Consider the following 21164-nt stretch of genomic DNA (forward strand, 5'->3'; position numbering starts at 1 on the left):
TATTTGTAGTGGGAATGTAGTTTGGTGCAGCCACTATGGAAAACAGTATGGAGATTTCTTAAAAAACTAAAAACAGACTTACCATATGATCCAACAATCCCACTCCTTGAGAGATATCTGGAGAAAACTAATTCAAAAAGACACCTGCACCCCAGTGTTCACAGCAGCACTATTTACAATAGCCAAGGCACGGGAGCAACCTAAATGTCCTAAATGTTCTTTATCCAGATGACTGGATAAAGAAGTAGTGGTATATTTATACAATGAAATACTACTTGGCCATAAAAAATAATACAATAATGCCATTTGCAGCAACATGGATGGAACTGGAGATCGTCATTCTAAGTAAGCCAGAAAGAGAAAAATGCCACATGATATCACTTATATGTGGAATCTTAAAAAAAAGGGACATAAATGAACTTACTTACAAAACGGAAACAGACTCACATAGAAAACAAACTTATGATCACCAAAGAGGGAAAGGGGAGGAAGGGGTAAGTTAGGAGTTTTGGATTTGCAGTTACAAACTACCATATATAAATAGATAAACAACAAGGTCCTCCTCCTCCTACTAATATTCCCTACCACTAGGGAAATGCCAAGACCCACGAGATAATGGGGAAGTGTAATTACGGCAGAACTGTACACATAGGAGATAAATTACAGGTGTACAACACAGTGACTCGCTATTTTTATACATTATGAAATGATTACCACAAGGAGTCCAGTTACCATCCACCACCACACAAAGTTGTCACTGCATTACTGACTGCATTCCCTATTTGTACATTACATCCCTGTGACTTATTTTATAGCTGGAAGTTTGTACCTCTTAATCCCATTCACCTATTTTGTCTGTCCCCCATCCGCATATGATAGTATATGTTAATACTTATAATTAAATATGAAATAAATTTTAAAAAGGTTTTCAAAGGAATACAAAAGGATAAAAGAAGCAACCCCATTTCCAACCCTGGAAGTCCAGTGAAATAAGTTAGGCCATACCTATTCAACCAAGTACCAGGCAGTCCTGAAAGATGAAACTGAGGGATGTATTTATGAATATGGGAAGATGTTCACGATCTATCAGAATAAAAGTCATAGCCTTTAAAACGGTGTTAATGGTATGATTCTATTTTATATTTTAAAATCTATGTAAATCTACACATAGGAAAAGGATCTGGACAAGTTACACCCCTCTTAGCAGCAAGTATATCCAGGACAGGGAAATACAAATACTCCCCACAAAAACCCCAATAAACCCAAACATGTATCTTTTACATTTCTTCAAGGAATATGTATTACTTGCATATTTACCAAAAAAAAAAAAGCTTAGAACATGAATGTTTCTAAATTTAAAAAAAATCAACCTGAATACAAGAGCAGTGCACGAACTGGCCGATACACCTGAACTGGGTGGGGAAAACACTGTCCCCGGGGCCCCCAGGGCAGCGGTGAGGAGAGCAGCAGCTGAAAGTCAAGTAACAGCGGAGGCCCCCCGTCATGGCTGGCTCGAGCACAGCCTGTAGAACACGTAGACAGTGCCTTGTGTGTGTTCCATAAGCTCCAGATCATCCAGGGGTGGCAGGAAGAGTTCACTGTCCGTGGTGTCACCACCGCCATTTGTGGCATGAAAGAGGCATCAGAACAAAGTCAAGGCTGGTGCTCCCTGATTTTCTCGAGTTAAGGCTCTTTGAGAAGCCTGAAGGCCTGGGGCACGGTCCTCAACAAATGGCCCCCACCGGACCCCTCGAGGCGTCTCTACCACCTCTTAATTCAAGTATCTAAAGACCGGGGTGGAGTAATGGAGGGAGGCATGTAGACAAAAGCCTACAGAAGAGGTAAGGAACTAAAGCAGGTGGACCATGAAGAATCCAGTGCCAGTGAAAGCTCTGGAGCCTCACTGCCTGGGAATGGGGCCGGGGCTTGGAGAATGATTTTAAAAGGCTGGGCCTTTGGGAAAAGCCAACATCACAAGCACCTTGACGGAATGACATAAAGGACACAAAACTACCTATTAGCTGTTCTTGCCAAAGAAGCTGAAGCTGAATCTAAGTAAGTCTCCAGAGTCTCGAGCTAACCCGTTTACAGAAAACACAGAGGAGAGAGGAAGAAGCTTAAGGATATCACAGGAAGCAAACAGACACAAACAGAAGGGGGACATTCTGAAGGACAGCTGACCCAGTTTCTCCCAGTATTATTTGCATTATTACACAAAGCTTTAAAGGAAAAAATGAGTGCTAGGATGATGGCTGCCAGGGCCAGAGGGAGGCAGAAATGGGGAGTTATTGTTTAATGGATATAGAGTTTAAGTTTTGCAAGATGAAAAGGTCCTGAGGATCCACTGCACAATAAGGTGACTATACTTAACACTACTGAATTGTACACTTTAAAATGTTTGAGATGGCTGATTTTATGTTACGTGTTTCTTACCACAATTAAAATCTTTTTCAATGAGTGCTTCTAATTTAAAAGAATTAAGCCTGAGTATAAGAGGAATACTAAAACTGTTAGACATATTAGGAATTGGATGGGGAGCAGAGGGAAGTATATTTCTACATTATTCTCGGGGTCACACAAGGCATTAAAAACAGTGAAAGGAGACTGCTTTAGGTTAAGATAGACTCAAGAGTCAGACAACCAAATGCAATCGACGGACCATGTTTTTGGATCTGGATTCAAACTAGCCTCCTGTAAAAGGACATCTGGAGAATGACTGGGAAACTCTGATTGTGATCTGGGTAAAATGCTTTGTTTGAGCTGATTTAAAATTTTCCCCTTTAAGTAGATGTATTGAACTTAAAAAACAACAGAGATGACACAATTGAAAAGAAAACATGTTAAGTAAATAACAATCCAGGTAGAATGTAGATTTAGCAGAAAATGGGGAAGGAAGACATGAAATGACAGATTGATAAGGGCCTGAGTAAACCTATGACCCTGGGGAAGGAAGCAGATTTCCCAAGACAGTGATGAGGTAGAGACTGTCATAAAGGCATGACAGGACACTCCTGCAGGTGAAGGGGAGAAATGAGAGGGGGGAAAAGAAGTGTTCAGAGAGGATGGGATCTGTGAAAAGGCACCAGAGCCAACTTGCAAGGACTCCCAGTGGCCAGAGCTGGAACAATTTGAACAAAATAAATAATGATAGTATTGAATTACAGTCCATAGAATAAAATAAATATCCATGAATCCATACTGACACAAATAAATAACTGAATAAATAGGGAGGACAACTCTTTCTCACAGGTCCATTCTAATTACTAAATGTAGAAGGAATGAAGGAAAGTAAAAAATCACCATAATACTACAGAGTAAAAATGGCTGTAGGTAAGACCCACTTGCTGGATGTTAGAATTTAGTAGGTAAAAGTCTGAGGAGAAACTAGATCCTTGCAGTCTCAAAGTTTCTCCAGCAAGATATGTATTAATCACAATGAGAAACAAATCAAGGTTGAATAGCGCCATCAACAGTAAGATGCACCGACCACAAGTCCCTCTATGGTGGCGGCGGCAGGACGAGACACCGATGTGCAGCGGCTCGGGGGGCAGGCTGTGGCGGGAAGACAGGGCCAGCCAGCGAGGGCTGTTTCCTCAAGAACTTGGCAAATGAAGAAGAGGAACAGTGCAGCTGGCGCCCACGGGGCTGGGGCAGGGTCTAACAAGTCATGTCTGTTCTTAAGTCCATGACTTTGGAGCTACACATCCCAGATCAACCTCAAAAATGGCTGGACAAGAAAAAGCAGGGCAGTGAGTAACGACGGCAGCAACTCGCCCTCCAGGCAAGGAATCCGGTTCTGGGACTCCAGGTGCAGCCGGCTCCCAGGCACCTCTGCATCTGACCATCACTCAGGTCAGCGATGGAAAACTTTCACATCATAGCCATATGGTCTCAAAGAGGTTTTTAGTGCAATGCAGGGCTCACACTTTAAAAGAACAAAGTCCAGCAGAGAATTGGGATTTTAGGTGAAGCTGGCTGTGCGGATAATGTCAGAGTCCAAGAAAAGCAGAAATACTGTTTTCAAACAGCATGTTTTAAAAGGAAGGAGAGGGAAACAAAGAAAAATAAGACACCCCCAAATCCCCAAACGACTACAGAAAACTGCACAGAAGTTCTGCTTGATCAGTAGCGGCTTATGCTCTACGAGAGCAATTACAAGGAAGTGTTTAGCAAAAAAAGTTCCCTGATTCAGTGTCTCAAAAATTCATCATCTTATCCTAAATCACGATAACCACTTTGGTTATCAGAACTTCACCCTGACAAAGCTCTCTGAGCCCTGACACTACAGGTGTCCCCATCTGATTTGCTGTGAAACAATGTTGGGATCACTGAAAAGGAAGATGGCTGCAGTCAGTCTCATACCTTTTCTTCAAAGAGGATTGGCAGGAATATAAACACCTGGGTTGAACATCAAGATATGAGACAAATCTCACGGAATCTCAAAAACCACACCAAACCAAACCTGGGTTCAGTTCCTGCCCCATCACTTACAACCTAGGTCAAATCAAATGACAACCTGGAGTTTCAAGTTTGCTACTTCTGAAAAAATATCCTCACACTAGGTACATACACGCAGCATTCCTTAAAATATCAAATAACATACATGGCAGTGCTTTGCAAATTATGAGGTACTATGTAAACGTATCACCAGTTACTTCAGCTTGGTGGATGGATCAGTACAGACACACTTCAAGAATCTTTTTATCATGTCCTGTGCCCATACCTCCCGTATGGTAAAGATACTGTACATAAACACTTCTATAAAAACTCAGGCAACAGAATTCCTGTCTTGAGCCCAATTCCAGCCAAAAGTTTTTGTTGAGATGTCAAAATAATGTTCTCCATTTTATGGATACCACCAAAGAAGGGCAAAATCTATTAATGTCTTTCCTACACAACAAAAAAATTCTTTGTAAGGTATTTTCCTGGGTGACTGACACATGTGCTGACTCTCCTTCTGCAAAAAGCTTGTTCTATACTCTTGTAACCAGTCGCTGTTTTCTGATGACACCACGACGACTCTTCCAGCTGTTAAAACAGCGTAAGGGCTGGTGGAAGGCCTTCTCGTATTCAGAGCACTCAAAGGGTCTCTCTCTAGGAGTAAGTCAAAGATGTTGACAAGGTTCTGACTGAAGGTTTTTCAGCAGTAATTGCACTCAGTGGTTCTCTGTTGAGAATGGAGTTGATAATGTTGAGTGAGGTGTGAGGGTCGGCTGAAACACTTCCCACATAGCTGACACTGGTAAGGCCTCTGTTGAGCATGAATTCGATAGTGTTGAATGAGATGTGAACTCCGACCGAAAGCTTTGCCACAGTCACAACACTGACAGGCTCTCTCTCCAATGTAGCCATGTTTCCGCTGATATCGAATTAAGTACGTCTTGTTGCGGGGCAACACAGGTGGAAGGGCTTTTTCTGCCTCATGAGCTCTGAGATGCTGAAAAAAATGCACGTCCTGGACAAAAGCTCTGCCACACTGCAAACATTCGTAGTAGTCCTCCTGACTGTGCGTTCTCACGAGGCCACAGATATTTGCCTGTGGGATGAAAGACCTTCCACCTTCATTGCATCCAGGGGCCTTCTCCCCGGAATGAGTCTTCTGATGTCTGGTGGGGTGTGGCATGAGGTAGACGGCTTCGCCACACCGGTCACACTCAAAGGGTTTCTTCCCCGTGTGGGTCTGCTCGTGCCTCTCGCGGGCCATCTGGGTACTAAAGCTTCTTTCACGAAGTTCACACCTGTTGGGTTTGTCCTCTTGGAGGAAAGGCCCACAGTCCACCGGCTGGGGACTTGTGCAAATTCCAGAAGTAGTGCATTTCTGGGGGTCCTTTCCTAGAAGACCCTCTGACTGTTTAGTAAGATCTGAGCTTCTCTCAAATTCATCACTGTCATGGCTTCTTTCCTGAGCAAGGGTCTTGGGGTCACTCATTCTAACAGGACTCAAAAGTTTCTCCTGGTTCATCTGGTGCAAATCCAATGGATGATCAGGAGAAGACTCTCCTCCATGGGCACGTGATAAGTTACCTACCTCCAAATCCTCCACTCCTGCCCCTGAGGATGACTTTTCTATAGGCAAGCTTTGCTTTGGAGTCAGATCTTTGGTTTCAGGTTTTTTCTCCAAATCTAAAAGAAACGTAAAAGTTCCTCTACTTTTTTATGCAGAGAGACACATCACTATAGTAGAAACAGAAGAGACCAAAAATAACAGAATAGTCCTTATGGAGGTTTGAGAGTTTTCTGGGAAACTTAGGAGAGAATGGGAGAAGGATGGAAAGCATGGTAAGCAAGGAAGGGTGAGAATGAGGCAGAAGAGAGACCATTCAGGAGGACTGAACCTGACAAAGATGCAGACACAGGAGAATGCAGAAGAGACCAGAGAAAGAGCTGGGACTGGGGTTTGTCAGCACTTTCCAGACCACGATCGGCAGGTCACCACTCTTCTGAAGAACTGATCACTGTGGCCATAAAAGGACTCCACTGTCAAGTCAATCTGGCAGATACTGTATGATTTAAGTCCAGCAGGTTTCACTCCTGTAGGACTCTCCAGACCTGTAACTGGCATCTCAGATCTCAAAGAGAAGTACAGTACACGGCGTTTCTCAAACTCATCTCACTCCGGAACACTTTTTTAAAAAAGAATGTCTGCTTCCATAGTTCTGCAGGACCAGTGGGGAAACACCGGAATGAACATGTCAACAGCCTCTTGCTCAGAAGGAAGCAAAAGGATTTTAACTCTGTTCTTGGTTCCCAGTCTCTTGTCTTACCCCATTCCCTTCAGTTCAACATTTATTGAACACCTCTTTTGAGCAAGACATTATCCAACCAGATGGTCATCACAAGTCTGCAGAAAGGGCTCTAGTCAGACCATCAATGACTGTGGGAGAAGAGATGGGAGAACCGAGTCCACGGAGGAGCAGGAAATGCTTAGCAGACGGGATGGCACTGGGACTCAGGAAGCCATGACGGGGGTGCAAGCTTTACAAGACCCTGAGCAAAGACGCTGAACTGTGAAAGTACACAGTCCTGGGGAGCCAGCCACACAGGTTTTCACCTGGAGTGTCTGTGAGAGACAAGGCTGGGATGTGAATTTTAGGCCAGACTGGGAAGGATTTAAATGTTTTGCTAGAAGTTTGGATTTTATTTTGAAGGTGGTAAGAGATGGTCTGTGCTTTATAAAGGGATCACAATAGATTACATCGCTTAGGAATAGTCCTCGGAGAGAGGACTCAGCGTGGAAGACGGAGAGGCAGCCCAGTCCCCCGAGGCCTGCTCCTCGCCCTGCCGCGCGGCCAGTGTCCCATTCCACCAGGTCTACGCTCACAGGACACCTCAGAGCCAACCGCTCTGCAGTCACAGCACCGGCCTCTGCCAGCTCTAGGCTGCTGGACTTCCACAGACTCCCAAATGGCTTCTCTGCTGGCCCACCTAAAGCCCATTTTCCAGAGAACAGCCAGAGGGATCTTTCCAGAACAGTGCCGCCCAGCAGAACGCCCTGCAGTGACGCAAATGGTCCGTATTTTTGGAGTCGACACAGCAGCGATTCAGGCTCATGCGGCTGGTGAGCACCTGAAACGTGCCTGGTTGACTGAGAAACTACATTTAAATTCTATGTCATTTTAATTAGCGTGACTCTAAGCAGATCTTGCACCGCCTTCCACTTCAGACCACAGAGCTCCCCTTTCTGTTTGGGGAACCCCCAAGCTCGTTCCAACCTCGGGGCCTTGCTGGGTGCTGTCCCCCCACCAGCAACACTCCTCCTCAAGATTCTGTGGGGCTCCTTCTCGTCTCACTCACATCCTCCTCAGCGAGGCCTTTCCTGCTGACCCCATCTCAAGCAGCCTCCCACATGCCACTCTGTCTGCTTCACACTCTGACTCTATTTGTCTGTTCATCAGGCATCACCCCTGTTGGAACGCAAGCTCCATGAAGAGATTCTGTCTGTGTGAGAGAATGCCTGGCCCACCACGGAAGCTCAATACATCTCTGTGGAACGACTGTATAAATAAACGAATGAACGAACAAACTACAGTAAAGAAGAGAAGGCAATGAAGGAAACAGAGAGGCAGGCAGAGGCGTCCCTGGTAGGTCCCTGAACTTCATTTGGGCAACCACCTCTCTGCCCGCGTGGGGAAAGGCAGGGAGGGCTGTGTCACTTAGCACCAGACTGGGCACAGTTACTAGTTCGGGGATGGGATGTGGCCCAACACGCAACAGTGGGAAACAAGGACAGGTGTGCAAGGGCTTCTGGAAAAGCAGCTTCCTCACTCTGGAGGATGCTCCTTGGACATGCCTGCCCTTCAGACAGAAACAAGAAAGCATATTTATGACCTGTTGGCAGAGTGAAGAGAGAAAATGAAACCAGTGGTCCGTAATGACATCACTGAGCCCTACATCCGACCGCCCTCAAGCCCAGCTGTCCAGCGTCATAAGCTGATGATCCGCCTGTGGCTTATACCAGTTTGGGTGTGGTTTTCTTTCACAGCAACTGAAGGACAGTGATGATCCTGGCTGATACACATGGTGACCCAATTCAAAGAAGAGGATTTCATAAAGATGGTAAACATTATTATACTGTAGCTACAGAGTTTGGGGAAGTAAAGTCTAGAAGTTTCTTGTCTTTGGGACAAAAGTGTGTCAGTGGGAACCTTCTGGGGAAGTTTTAGAACACAGTATGAGTGTCTGTTGGCGGGGGCAGAGGTGGGGGTCGGAAACCAGACCGTAGGGAGCTCAGGAGGGAAGAGCGGGCTTGGGTGTCAACAAGTCTGAGGAGCTGCCATGAGGGACAACGGGAAGCAGCCAGGAAGAGAAGCGGTATCACGCCAACGCTTTTGCTTATCTCAGCTAGAGAGGAAAGCCCTTTGATTCGTGCTGCTGGGGAAAGGCACGAATGCATACAGCGGTGGAACACTAGAGAAAAGGGAAACTGGCCTCCCTGGAGCTGGGCAGGAGAGGAACTCAAGCTGCAGGAAGAGAGGCGCTTCGGAGACGAGATGAAAGGAAGGACTGAGCGCACAAGGGGTGGTCAAGTCCCGCGAGCCCCTGAGGCGAGGGCACCTGCCGCCTTCTCCCCAAGCTGAGCGGGCTTTGAGGACAGCACTGGCCCCCTCCTGCTGACTGGGGTTGCCCTCCCACAACTGTCCCCAGGGCCTCCCGTCACTCCTCGCTCACCTGGACACATCACTGCGCTGCCGTCTCCCTCCGCTGCGCAAGCCTCCTCCTCTTCCAGCCGTGAGATAATGTCGGGTTTAGGGAACTGGTGCCCTGTCGAAGGAAACTCATAACTTGGGGGTTCTGTCCTGTATCCACGGAAGCTCCTAGCCTGAGTTCCAGAAACTCTGAGATAATAAGGAAGATGAAAATTCACACAGAAGAGAAATGAAGCCTGTCTCCAGCAACCTTGCCCCCAGGGGACATACGGCGGCATCTGAGACAGTTCAGGCTGTCACCACTCACCCAGGGACACCAGATTCCTGTAGTTCTCCAGCATCACCTCCCGGTAGAGATGCCTCTGAGCAGCACTAAGGTAGGTTGACTCTTCTGGACTGAAGTCCACAACCACATCCTTGAAAGTCACCAACTCCTGAAATGAAACACTCCTAAATGATCGAAATCCAGGAATTATCCTGAGGGGGGGGAATGGCGTCTGATGAGAGAGGAGTGACCATGAAGCAGACACTCAGACAAGCAGAAAGCTTCTAATCCAAGTGTTCTAATCCAGAGGTTTCAAGGACCTAGCAATACACCTTTCTGTGTCTTGTAGTCTGAGAGAAGTGGGAACATTTCTGAGACAGTTTCTGTCTCAGATTTGGGTTGGAGAAGAAAGATCCTTTTGAATCACTTTATAAAGAAAGAAAAAAATGCAGATAATTAAAGGCTGGCAGTGTGCCTCAGCCTCAGGAATCAGAGGTGGGTTTAAGTTCTGGCTCTGGTTCTTCCTTACAGGCTTTCTGAGGGTAGACAGGTGAAGCCACAGTGGCTCATCTGTAAGAAACAGAGAGCTCTAAATATGAAGCAATACTCAACCTTACTAATAAGCAAGAAATGCATTTCAAAATGACAAAGTACAATTTTACACCCATTCAGAGGTATAAAGCAAAGATTAAAAAGTCTGACAATACCAAATATTATCTGGAATGTGGCCCTTTGGGACCTCTTATGAGATGCTAAGGAAAATGTGAATTAGTAAACCACTTTGGACTGAGAAATTCTATTCCTAGGTGTATTTGCTCATGTGCGACAGACATGTTCATCACAGTGCTGCTTAGAACATCCAAAATCTAGAAAAGATCCAAACATTCATTTATAGTAGAGGAGATAGTGTATTATATAGTATAGCCATACAATGGAATAATATTTCAGCAATACAAACTAATTAACTACAGTTACATGAAGCAATCTTGGTAACCGAAGGGTGAACGTAAAAAGCAGTTATTAAAAGACTATGTAGAGGCTGTAGAGAAAAGGGAACCCTCCTACACTGCTGGTGGGAATGCAGTTTGGTGCAGCCACTGTGGAAAACAGTATGGAGATTCCTCAAAAGAATAGGAATAGACTTACCATATGACCCAGGAATCCCGCTCCTGGGCGTATATCCAGAAGGAACCCTACTTCAAAATGACACCTGCACCCCAATGTTCATAGCAGCTCTATTTACAATAGCCAAGACGTGGAAACAGCCTAAATGTCCATTGACAGATGACTGGATAAAGGAGAAGTGGTATATTTATACAATGGAATACTATTCAGCCATGAAAACTGAAAACGTAATGCCATTTGCAGCAACATGGATGTTCCTGGAGAATGTCATTCTAAGTGAAGTAAGCCATAAAGAGAAAGAAAAATACCATATGAGATCGCTCATATGTGGAATCTAAAAAAAAAAAAAAAAGAACATAAATACAAAACAGAAGCAGACTCATAGACATAAAATACAAACTTGTGGTTGCCAGGGGAGGTGGGAGGGATAGACTGGGAGTTCAAAATTTGTATATAGTGATAGATAAACAAGATTATACAGTATAGCACAGGAAAATATATACAAGATCTTGTGGTAGCTCACAGAGAAAAAAAAATGTGACAATGAATGTATGTATGTTCATATATAACTGAAAAATTGTGCTCTACACTGGAATTTGACACAACATTGTAAAATGACTATAATGCAATAAAAAATGTTAAAGAAAAAGAAATAAAAGATGGGACTCTGCCTGCTATGATTTGTAATCTTAACTGGGAAAAAAAAGGCTTACACACATGAACTAACAAGAGAATAATGCATATACTAACTGCATTACTAATATATATATTACTAATATATGTAAAATAAATAAACAAGTTTATACTGTATAGCACAGGGAACAATATTCAATATCTTGTAGTAACTTATGGTGAAAGAATATGCAAAATGAAAATATATATATGTATGTTCCTATATGACTGAAGTATTGTGCTGTACACCAGAAATTGACATAACATTGTAAACTGACTATACTTCAGTAAAAAATGTATTCTAAAAAAGATAGGCCTTCCTGAAAAATTGAATGAATGAATGAATGAATGAATGAATGAATAAATAAATAAAACAGCACAATCAAGTGCCAAAAAAAAAAAGACTATGTAAGACCATGATACCCAATTTTACTAATATCTCTCTCTCGTGTTTTCACAGAAACAGCGCGCAGATCAATGAACATCTGACTTACACCAGGGGGCATGTACTGGCTGTCCAGCTCTTAGAGGCATTTATTTGGCTCACATGGGTTTTTTACTCTTTTCAAAATTCATATCAGCTGCCAGCATCAAAAAAAACTGTAGATTTCATATTATTCACTGGGTTTCTGGCTTCTCTTTAAAAAATCAAAAGACCTGGGGCACTAGGCGCACATTCTCACATGGCACCATCAGCTAAAGCTGAGTCACAGCTGCCCCTTAGATGGAGCAGGTGCCCCCTACTTTCTCATAATCCACCTACTTATAAATTCATTTATATTCCTCAGCAGTCCCTGTGGGCATCTGCACGTGGGATCCTTGACGTGGACATCGTAGGGACAGAGAGCTACTCTCAGGTACAGATCATCTAGAACACAGTTTCTCAACTTTTGTCCCCTTATCTCTCCCTCAAGGAGCATTTTTAGACATTTTTTCCCCTAATCATTACCCTCCTCCCATTAATTTTTTCTGGTTCTGAAGGAACTGCAGTATACTAATTTCCTCTAGACTTCAAAAAGTGATTTAACAAGAACATCAAGGAGCACATTAAAAAAAAAGGGAAACCTCCTAACAGCATCATGTGCCTGTAATGGCTGCCACTTACCTCACATATAAAAGGAGCATAGTAACAGTACAGCCACGTGAAGAAGCCAAAAGTGGAGATAAAAGGGGACACCACACAAATCGAAATTGATTCAAGACAGAAAAAGAAGGAAAAAGTTAGATATTGTATGTGGGGTGGTGATAAGTGTGACAGAGAAAAATAAAGCAGGAAAGGGGAAAAACAAGAGTCGGAAGAACATGTTTGATATGGAAGCCAGGGAAAGGCTCAGTTAGGTGATGTTTATATAAAGACTTTCAGGAAGAGAGGCCATGGTTTAAGTGGATAGGGAAGGTCTGGGAATCAGGAAGGAGAGGTCCCCAGACTGGAGAACTGAGTCGGAAGGCAGCCTGGCTCACCTGAGGTCTAACGGCCGGCGCGCTGTCTGTGCTCTTCCTTCGGTGTTCTCTGGTGTTCTTCTTTTCTGCAAGGACAGGGTCCTGAGCAGGGAAAACTAGAAGGGAGAAAGCAGTGACCATGAAGCTGAGTCCAGTCTGGCAGCGCCCACAGACACAGAGTAGCCTGCCACCCGCACACCACCCCGTCCTGCCATGGAGGGAGCAGCAGTTCTGGACTTCCTATGACAAGAGAAAGACTACAGAAATCATTTCTCAGTTCAGTACAGCAAGTCCCAAGAAGAAGCCCAGCTCTGATCCCTCCAATGCTTCCCAGTGCCTTCCAAACAAAGCACAAGCTCCCTCTTCATTTACATCAGTGGCCCTAACCTCCCTGTCCCTCAGTCACCAGGGAACCTCAGTTTCTCAGCTGCAGCATGGAAATGATGATAACACCTACACTTCTACGGGCTCTTGTAAGGAAGAACCATTATACAGGTAAAGTACACAGTATGCATTTGTTAAAATGACGTCTCTTATTACTAAGCTTTTCCTACATTTTTTTCACTCATTGATGGAGAAGACAACCACCAGCTTCCCTACAGAAACCTGAACCTTGAAGGCCTTCCTTGCCTGCAGTCTCATTTCAAGTACAATGTCGTTTCTCTCTCACATCCTAGAGCTCTTTCGTTTTCCCCGAATTGCAGCTCTATCAGTAGCTCTCCCTTGGCCAAGTTCATAACCTCTGTGCGACAAAACCCTGTGTCGGCTGGAGGCAGTGTAACAGCTCGACTAAGAGCACCGACGCTGGAGCCAGTCACACAGTCTGAATCCTGACTGCCATTACTCACCATGGGGCCACAGGCACGCTACTCAACTTCTTTGTGCCCCTTTCTCATTTATGGAAGGAGGGTAATACCTACTTGAAGAGCTATTAAGAGAAGTAAATAAATTATTATAAAATACCCAGAATATAATACATTTTAAGTGCCCAGCATGTTCACCAACATCTTCAAAAGTCTTGTAAGGAATGCAGGTGTGCGGAACTGGATTAATCATAATCCTTAATTCATGCTTTATCAGCATTCAGCATGCATGACCCTCATGTTTATTTTAAATGTATTCATTTACATTTTAAAATATACTTAACGCACCCCACTGTTCCACACCCCAGTCTTGTTCCCTTGCCTTTCTCTCCTTGTCTCTCTCTATATGTACCCAAACAATACTTTTAGTATCGATTTTATTCAAAGGACTATTAGGAGTGAACAGCTTTCTTCTCTCATTATTGAAATGCCCTCAGTTCCAATCTAGTAACGTGAGTTTTCAAGGCAGAAGTTAAATCTCTAGGTCTCGTATTTCCCACATTTTATGCCCTCATTGTTTGGCAGTGTGTGTTATTTTGTTTTGTGTTGACACTAAAGTTCAGGCTCAGTAAGAAATATTGGTGGGGGAGAACCTGGAGAGAAGGGGTACTCTCAGAGAAATAATAAATATTAGAAGCAAAAGCCAAACCCAAAATTTCTTTCATCCCACACGAGATTAGGCAGATTAGATTGGATTATAAAATTCATTCCTTCATAACAAATTTTTATTCAGCTATTAGGTGCCTGGCATACAGCAAATGTTCAATAAACGCAGACAGCCAGTTGCCTCCTTGCCCTCTCACCTTTCTCCTCGCACGCCTGGACCAAGCTTGCCACCAGGTTTGCTGCTTCCTTGCTGCTCCTGGGCTGTCTCAGCCTCGCCCATGTCTGAAGCTCCTTTGGCAGGGTGTTGAGAAACTGCTGCAGCGCCAGCTGCTCCATCATCTGCTCCGTGGTGTGGATCTCAGGCCGCAGCCACTTCCAGCAGAGCTCCTGGATTTGGCTTAGAGCTTGGTGAGGCCCGGCCACTGGCTGGTTCTGAAAATGCCTGAGCGTTTGACAAGGAGCTTTCGGAGCCCCTGGGGGAGCCCCTGGGGGAGCCCCTGGGTTCTCACAGGGATGTTTTCTAGGCTCTCTTCTTGATCACACAGGAGAAAGAGCGGGCCCCCAAGGCCTCCAAAGCCTCCGCCACGCACAGCGTCTCTATAGCTTGCCCTTCAAAGGACAGAGGTTCTCTAAAAGGCAGGCTGCTTCAGAGCCCACTGTTGTGGAAGATGGCGGGCAGAGCTGTCTCAGATGAGGAAAGGGCCTGCAGAAATTACAGAGAGATTCACAAAGGGCTTTCACAGTCAGGACTGCCCAGCAGAGGTCATTTGAAGCAGAGGAAGTTAGCTCACTTCAGACAAAAGCCTAAAATGAACACTCACAAAGATTTGTACATCTACAGACAGGATGCTTCCTCAGTCACATTCCCAGGTCTGGAAGACCCACAGATACAGGCTGAAAATATTTCAGAGATGGCAATGAAGGAAAAAGAGACTTGAACCCCAAACCACAACAAACTGAACTAACTGATGAGCCACAGAAGAATTTCATTTCAAAAAAATAAATGAGTTAATACAGAAAGAGGAAAGAGCCTGACAATACATATATCCTACAAAGGACAGGATTCACATGCAAAATACATTTAAAAATCATACAAATCAGTAAGAAAGAAGCAGACAAAAGAAGGGCAAAAAGGTTAAAAGATTTGAGCAGGTACTGCCTAAAAGAAGACAGATAAGTGGTCAGAAAATATGTGAAACAGGGCTCAACTTCATTAGTTATCAGAGAAGTATGAATTAAAACCACAATGAGATATATCACTACACACCCTCCAGAATGCTGAAAATGAAAAAAATCAGACAATAGTAAGTGTTAGGAGACGGAGCCACAGTACAGCGGTACACTCACACGGTGGAGTTCTAAACAGAACTGAGAACATGGATGTACCCTGCTGTTGAGCAAAAGAAACCAGGCTCAAAAATAAGAGGCCCACATTATATGAGTCCATTTATTTATAGGTCACAAATAAGCAAGACAAATCTAAGGTGTTACAAGTCAGAACAGTGGTTACAGTTGGGACTGGGATGGCGGGGCAGTGGTAATGACCAGGAGGGGACAACATACGGGATTTCTGGAAAGCTGGTAATGTTCAGTTTTCTTAATCTAGTCGCTCATGACATGGACACTGTGTTCATTTTGTGGAAACAGCTATCTACTTAATGGTTTGTGCCCTTTTCTGTATGTATATTTCACTAAATTTTTTAGCTGTGTTTTATAGTTGGAGAATCCTCTAGGTTGTAATATTAAGTGAAAAAGTAGGAAACAGGTTAACACTCAAGGATGTCCCATTGCTGACCAGAGACAAAGCTAGACACTAACCGTACAAATTCCCATTCTTTGCCTTAAATGATTAGCTGAATTGTTTCATCCCCATTGATCAACTGGACAAACTGCAGTTAAGCTTCTCTTCTTCAGGCCTCTGAACTTTGGTCCACTCTCAGCCTGGGCCAGCATGCAGTCCTTCCTGAGAACTGACTGGGCTTAGGGCAAAAAATTTTCTAGCCATGTTACTCCTCTCTGTAAAAGAAAACACTTTTTGCTTAACTCTTCACACACCTGCATGCTCCCTATGGCAATAGTCCCTCTCCCCCCACCCCCATGCAATAATCCTTTCAAATAAAGTCTCCCCTTACTAAAAAAGAAGAAAAGTAGGAAACAAACTTGAATATAGAATATATACTTAACCATATAAAGCACTGGGAAGAAAAAGGGAAGTAAAACAAAATACTGTACTAGGGGTTATCTATGAGCAGTGAGATTGTAAATTATTTTTATAGGTGATTTTTCACTTCCTCCCTCAAAACTACTTTTTAATTTCAAATGTCCTACAGTGAACCTTCTGTGTCCTATGATCAGGAAAATAAAAAATATTTTTCTTCTATAAAAGCTGCATTCACTCTATGAAGCCACAAACAAAACTGCCACTTTGGAGATACATTTTTTTTTCTTTTCTCCTTCCCGCTAAAAAATATACACCTGTTATTTCTATGACATAATTCAGCAGTCTTGACGTTTGAAGGCATTTTTTCTTCCATTATTATAAACCGTAAGGCGCTGAGTATCACTGAAACTAAGTGTTCGTCCACATCTCTGATCGTTTCCTTCTAGGACAGATTCCTAAAAGTGAAATTAGCTAGACAAAGAGTATGAACTTTTTAAAAAGTCCTTACTACAATCTGCGAAATTTCCCTCCCAAAGGCTTCCACCAATTTCTTCTTCCAAACTCAGTATATAAGATTACATAACCATCTTGCCAGTCAATAGGGCCAGCGTCATAGGTGTGTAAGCAGTACAGTCACACAGAGCCTCAGAAAGGCCTCAAGTTTAGTTTAATGCTCTCTTCTGTTGTCTTGAGATTCTCCTTATTTTAAGCAGGGGGCGCCACGTTTTCATTTTGCACTAGACCCTGCAAATTATGTCACTAGTTCTACCAGCCAAGAACATGATCATTCCTCAAAATGTGTTGCCAATTAGACAAATGAACAATATATTTTATTATTTAATTTTGCATTTACTTTGATTAAAAATAGAACTATTTTTTTTTTCAGATTTATTGGCCAGTTATAAATTGCTCCTATCCTTCACCCTTTATCCACTAGGATGTTTCTATTGCTAATCGGTAAAGTCTATGTAAATAAAGGATATTCACTCTTTGCCCCATTTGCTTAAAAAAAATTCCAGCCATGCAACACCTTCTCCTTAGTCTTTGTAGAATTTTAATATTTCAGATTCCAATTTATCACTATCCATTCAGAGGTCAGTTAAATATTCAATAATATCTTATTGCTTTATTTAAACATTTCATTTGAATTCTTTAGCTGGAATCTAGTCTGGGATAAGGTGTGAGGAGAGTATAATTTTTTCTAAAAACTTTCCCACCTACCACCAATTATTAAATTTGCTATTGTTTCCTTCTTGGTATGTATGATGCCCCTCTGAACTGAATTTTTAGGTCTATAGCCTCTAGGGGAGGATCCTGAGAAAGAAGTACTGGAAATGAATATGAAATCCTGCCAGCTTGCCTCCCTAGACTAGCCAGGTCCAAAGCTAGAGCAGAGTCACAATTTTTCCTCCTGGCCCAGAGAGAGAAAGTAAGACCTTGAACAGTCAAGGCCCTCCAGGCCACAGGGACTGGAAAGAAGCTCATGACTCTGCCTCTTCAAAGGCACCCTCGGATCCACGGAGAAGATGGCGGAGTAGAAGGGCGCTCGCAGCTCACCCTCTCCCACAAATACACCAAGACCCACATCTACAGACCCACTCAGCCAACCAGAGCACCTGCGGAACTCTGACAGAACATCACCCTCTTCAAAAGATAAAGATGCCAAAAATCTGGTAGGAGAAAAGGAAAAAAGAAAGAACAAAAGGCAAAGCAGCGTGGGACGGGTCCCGCGGGGAGGGAGCGGCAAAGGAGGACTGGCGCTCGCTCGCTGGGTCTCCCCTCTCCAACTGAGAGGCCAGCGGGACGGAGGGGGAGCCTCCGAGGCTCAGATCTGTACAGAGCAGCCCTTGACTGACAGAACTAAGTTAAATGGGCACAGAGCGTCCCCCCCGACACCCAGCCTGAGACGCGGGCCGGCAGCGGCGGGCAGGGCCAGGCTGCACAAGCCGGGCGGAGGACGGGGGCGGCTGCACGGAGGCAGCCCAGGGGGAACGCAAGGGGCTGCGCACCGTGGCTGTGGGTGCACAGGGCAGAACAACCTGGGCCCTCCATAAAACAGCAAGGTTGATGTGCTCTCGGGGGAAGGGTGCATACCCCCATCTCTGAAAACCCGCGGAAACTTTTCGGGGGAAGAGAGGCGGGGCGCAGGCACAGCCGCCATATCCTCCAGTGCTTAGCATCCAGGCGGGGGCGGGGGCGAAACCTGCATCCGCACCGAAGGGCTTAGCAGCCTCAAAGGCCAGACTGAGACTGGCCTGCAGCCCGGGGCAGATAGGATCCTTCCATCCTGGTCCCTCAGAGAACTTGCTCCACGAAGACAAACAAGGAGCTGGGTTTTGGCTCGGAGCGGGGACAGGGCTGTCCCTCGGTCTTCCCCGAGCCCACCTGCGGAGCGCCGACCAGGGCGGAGCGCGCAGCCACACAGAGAGCGGAACTACCGGCCACGCAGGTAGAGGGAGAGCGTCCCCCCCGCCTTTCGGGCAGGAACACAGCCCCTGACCGAGGTGCTGGGAGGGGGCACGACCCGCCCTCCTACGTGGCCAGTCTGCAACATCTGACTGCGGCATCCGGAGGGGCAGCGACCCGCCCGCCCACAGCAGAGGAGAGCTGCACCTGACCCAGTGTTAGGAGGAGGCGCGATCTGCTTGTCGACAGGTGCTGGGAGCAGCACAGAAGAGGGCGCCAACGGAGGGCCTCTGAAAACAGCAAGCTGAGCTTCCAAAACAGGACGAAGACAGAAAGACTTCACATTAAAAGCACACAGGCTCCAGGAGAACACCGACAACCCCCCCCTTTTTTTTTTAAATCTGCTTTTACCTGTTCTATTTTCTATTACTCTCTTAATCTTTACTTCTTAATTCATTTCTATTTCTCTTGGGTTTTGATGTCCTGTTATTGATTAGACACAGGTTTCAAATACATCTATTCATCCCCCCCCCCTTTTTTTTTGTAAACGTTTCAAAAGGACGTCTCAACCCGATTAATACTCTGCTTCAACTCACTCTTCTATTATTCATTATACACTGTTTTCAAACCCTCTTTCTCCCTTCTTTTAAAATTCTTTCTCTCTCTCTTATTTTTTTTTCTTTTTTTCCTAAGTTCTATTCCTAAATAGGCATCAGATAGATAAAATCCTTAAGGACCAAAATAAACAACTGATACTCCATAAACCACAGTGCCAAAGAGGTATGAGCAAGATGAAGAAGCAGAAAAACCTTTCCCAATTAAAAGAACAAGAGAAAACCCCTGAAAGAAAGATCAACGAAATAGACATCGATAGCCTACTAGATCAAGATTTCAAAAAAGAAGTGATCGAATTGCTGAACGAATTAAAAGAGATAGTGTTTAGAGATATAAAATATGTCAAAAATGAAATTGAAGCTATAAAGAAGAGCCAAGTAGAATGGGTAAACTCATTGACAGAGATGAGGAATGATCTAATAGCTGTGCAAAGCCGACTAGATAATGCAGAGGAACGAATTAGTGATCTAGAAGACAGGGCAATAGAAAGCACCTATTCAGAAGAACTACAAGATAAGCAAATAAAAAATAATGAAAATAGCATAAGGGACCTATGGGATAATATAAAGCGTCCCAATCTTCGCATAATAGGGGTCCCAGAAGGAGAAGAAAGATCAAAGGGGATTGAAAAGGTTTTTGAAGAAATCATGATTGAAAACTTCCCAAACTTAAAGAAGGAATCAGATATCCAAGTACAGGAAGCTCAGAGGGTCCCAAACAGGAAGAACCCAAATAGACCCACACCAAGACATATCATAATCAAGATGGCCAGAGTCAAGGATAAAGAAATGATTCTAAAGGCAGCAAGAGAAAAGCAAAGAGTAAGTTACAAGGGAACCCCCATAAGGCTCTCAGCTGATTTCTCTACACAAACACTACAGGCCAGAAGGGAGTGGCAAGATATATTCAAAGCCCTGAATGAAAAAAAGATGCAGCCTAGGATCCTTTATCCAGCAAGGCTATCCTTGAGGATAGAAGGAGAAATAAAGAGTTTCACAGACAAAAAAAAAGCTGCAGGAGTTTAGCAACACTAAACCCATGCTAAAAGAAATATTGAAAGGGCTATTCTAAATAGAAAAGCAGCAGGATGCTACAGAAATGAGAAACTCACAACTGGAAAGGTGATAACTCATGAATTACAAATAAAGAAAACACAAAATTATAAAAGAAGACATACAAATCACTGAGAGTGGGAGAGGGAGGCAGGGAAATATAGAATATTTTTTTTCTTTCTTTTTTAAGTTTTTTTAACAGTAGGATGGGTTTGAGATCATTTACTATCAGTTTAATAAAAACAGTTATAGTAATGGGTTAATAGATTTACAAAAAAGGGTAACCACAAGCCAAAAATTTACAAGGGAGTCACAAAAATTAAATAAAATCCATGATAATACAAAGGAAAATTACCAAACCACAAAAGGAAGAAGAAAGGAACAAAGAGGATATACTAATTCAACTGCAAAGATAAGTTCAAAATGGCAATAAACACACATCTATCATTAATTACTGTAAATGTTAATGGACTAAATGCTCCAGTCAAAAGACATAGAGTGGCAGACTGGATAATAAAGCAAGAACCTTCAATATGCTGCATACAAGAGACCCACTTTAGGGAGAAGGACACATATAGATTGAGAGTGAAAGGATGGAAAAGGATATTCCATGCAAATGGAAAAGCCAAAAAAGCAGGTGTTGCAGTACTGATTTCAGACAAAATAGACTTTAAAACAAAGGCCATAAAGAAAGATAAAGAAGGACATTTTATAATGATTAAAGGAGTGATACAAGATGAGGATATTACACTCGTTAATATATATGCACCCAATATAGGAGCACCTAAGTACATACAAGAATTACTAACAGAG

The 21164-nt window shown here is 43.8% G+C and overlaps 1 protein-coding gene across 1 annotated transcript; it reads right to left on the minus strand.

Moving 5' to 3' along the window:
• Nucleotides 1-4858: 4858 nt before the first annotated feature.
• ZIM2 (zinc finger imprinted 2) lies at nucleotides 4859-14654 on the minus strand (the record flags this gene model as incomplete). The annotated part of the gene is made up of 6 exons (XM_064490037.1): nucleotides 4859-6123; nucleotides 9169-9261; nucleotides 9454-9623; nucleotides 9941-9947; nucleotides 12582-12764; nucleotides 14315-14654. Coding segments are annotated over 6 exons (1776 nt in total), but the record flags the coding sequence as incomplete, so codon positions are not given.
• Nucleotides 14655-21164: the final 6510 nt, after the last annotated feature.

Source organism: Camelus dromedarius, chromosome 9 (genome assembly GCF_036321535.1).
Source record: "Camelus dromedarius isolate mCamDro1 chromosome 9, mCamDro1.pat, whole genome shotgun sequence".
Classification (NCBI taxonomy): domain Eukaryota; kingdom Metazoa; phylum Chordata; class Mammalia; order Artiodactyla; family Camelidae; genus Camelus; species Camelus dromedarius.